The sequence below is a fragment of the Impatiens glandulifera genome, chromosome 4 (genome assembly GCF_907164915.1).
Source record: "Impatiens glandulifera chromosome 4, dImpGla2.1, whole genome shotgun sequence".
Classification (NCBI taxonomy): domain Eukaryota; kingdom Viridiplantae; phylum Streptophyta; class Magnoliopsida; order Ericales; family Balsaminaceae; genus Impatiens; species Impatiens glandulifera.
The window spans coordinates 25,658,606-25,660,202 of NC_061865.1; the positions used below are offsets into that span (position 1 = coordinate 25,658,606).

Sequence of the window (1,597 nt, forward strand, 5' to 3'; positions counted from 1 at the left end):
ACACCGAGATCTTACGTGGAAAACTCAATTAAGGTAAAACCACAGGACCCTTAGACCACTTAAACCATCCATTATATAAATGGGTATATAAATATTGTCAAATACAAGCCTATAGATAATCTAATAAGAAAAATTAAAGCTTAAAGAGAGGAATTGCACTTGGCTAATAGGTAGGTGATCTCTTTGTTTGAAGAGGTATGAGACCATTTGACCACGTCCTCCTTCATTGCAACCTGTTAGGAACAAGTCATGTAGAATATTCTAATTTAGATTGGATCATGTAGTATAAGTTTCAGATTTTTTAGATCATTGGATTGCCTAGGTTTCGAGATCGATATCATTTCGTCCTCACGTGGTAGACAATCTAGAAAAAGGATGAATATAGAAACATTTGAATTAGACATAAAAAAGGATACACAAACGATGAAAACTTATTTTTATCTTACTGACTTGTAATTTTGATTTGTATTTTACTAACTTGGAATTTTTATCTTATTTTTAGATCATTGGATTGCCTAGATTATCCTAAAATTGAAATGAGGTCATTATAATTCAACAAACAAACAAAACAAAAAGTTCATATTCTTAAAAAAGAAATTTGTTGAATAAAATTTTAAATCAAAAACAAAAAGAAAAAGAAAAACGAGAACTAGTTTTTGTTTACTATAATGTGAAAGATTGCATGCTTGAGACTCTACCCACCCATTTCTCATCTCCGAGATTCATGGTCTTATAATTAGCAGATATAATATCATTGTGTTTTCTGAAACAGAGTCTTTGGAGAAACAATATCTCTCTATCATGAGAATTCCAAGGCCTAATCTGGCAAAACTCAGCCTTCTTTCACTAATCCGTTGCCTCAACGGATGTGGAGATCAAGCTCACTTTGTTTCCGGTCAAGGCACAAGGATCTGGAATCTGAGTGACCGACCAGTGGAATTGCAAATAAGGGTAGGATCAGTATTGAAGAAAGTTCACAACTTGAAGCCCGGATCGTCAAAAAGACTCAAGTGCAAGGCCATCTACAAGACCTATATGCCCGGTGCCGGCGCCGGCCGGGAAGGATTGTTGTATTACTATGACGGGACTTGTCAGCCTTACGTTTGGATTCATGATAGCATGAGGGATTTCTCGAGAATGGTGAAACAACAATATATTAGCCTTGAAGATCTAAGAGATTGTTGTGAGATTAGAATCTTTAGGGATTGTAATAAGGGGGAATGCATATCTGTTTTGAAGAAACCTAGGCAGGATTTATGTTGATTTTCTTTTGTGGGTTTTTTTTTTCTTTCATTTGGGTGGGATTGGAATTTGTCCCTTTCTGTGTTTATCTAAATCTCTCTTCTAACTAATTTTCTTGGGGGTTATTTCATCCTCTTACTAATTTCATTTAAGCTTTGGAATGACGCGTGATACTGATCATGTTCATGGTTTTAGATATTTTATATTTATATTTTATTTACATTTTCTTTCTTTCTTTGAGATAATCAAAAGAAAATGAATTAATTTCATTAGAGAAGATCCACATAAAATAAGGTAAATCAAGTAAACAAAGAAATTAATTATATGTCTCAAGTTTAATTTTGAATAAGAACGT

At 33.4% G+C, this 1,597-nt stretch overlaps 1 protein-coding gene across 1 annotated transcript; it reads left to right on the forward strand.

Annotated features, from left to right (window-relative positions):
* The first annotated feature begins 783 nt into the window (after positions 1 to 783).
* On the forward strand, positions 784 to 1,359 carry LOC124936842. The gene has a single exon (XM_047477364.1). The coding sequence runs from the start codon at positions 802 to 804 to the stop codon at positions 1,261 to 1,263; it is 462 nt and encodes a 153-aa protein (XP_047333320.1). The 5' UTR covers positions 784 to 801; the 3' UTR covers positions 1,264 to 1,359.
* The last annotated feature ends 238 nt before the right edge of the window (positions 1,360 to 1,597 follow it).

Bases quoted from the DNA above. Each gene is read 5' to 3' on its own strand.
- LOC124936842 (XM_047477364.1), top strand. From the start codon at position 802: ATGAGAATTCCAAGGCCTAATCTGGCAAAACTCAGCCTTCTTTCACTA.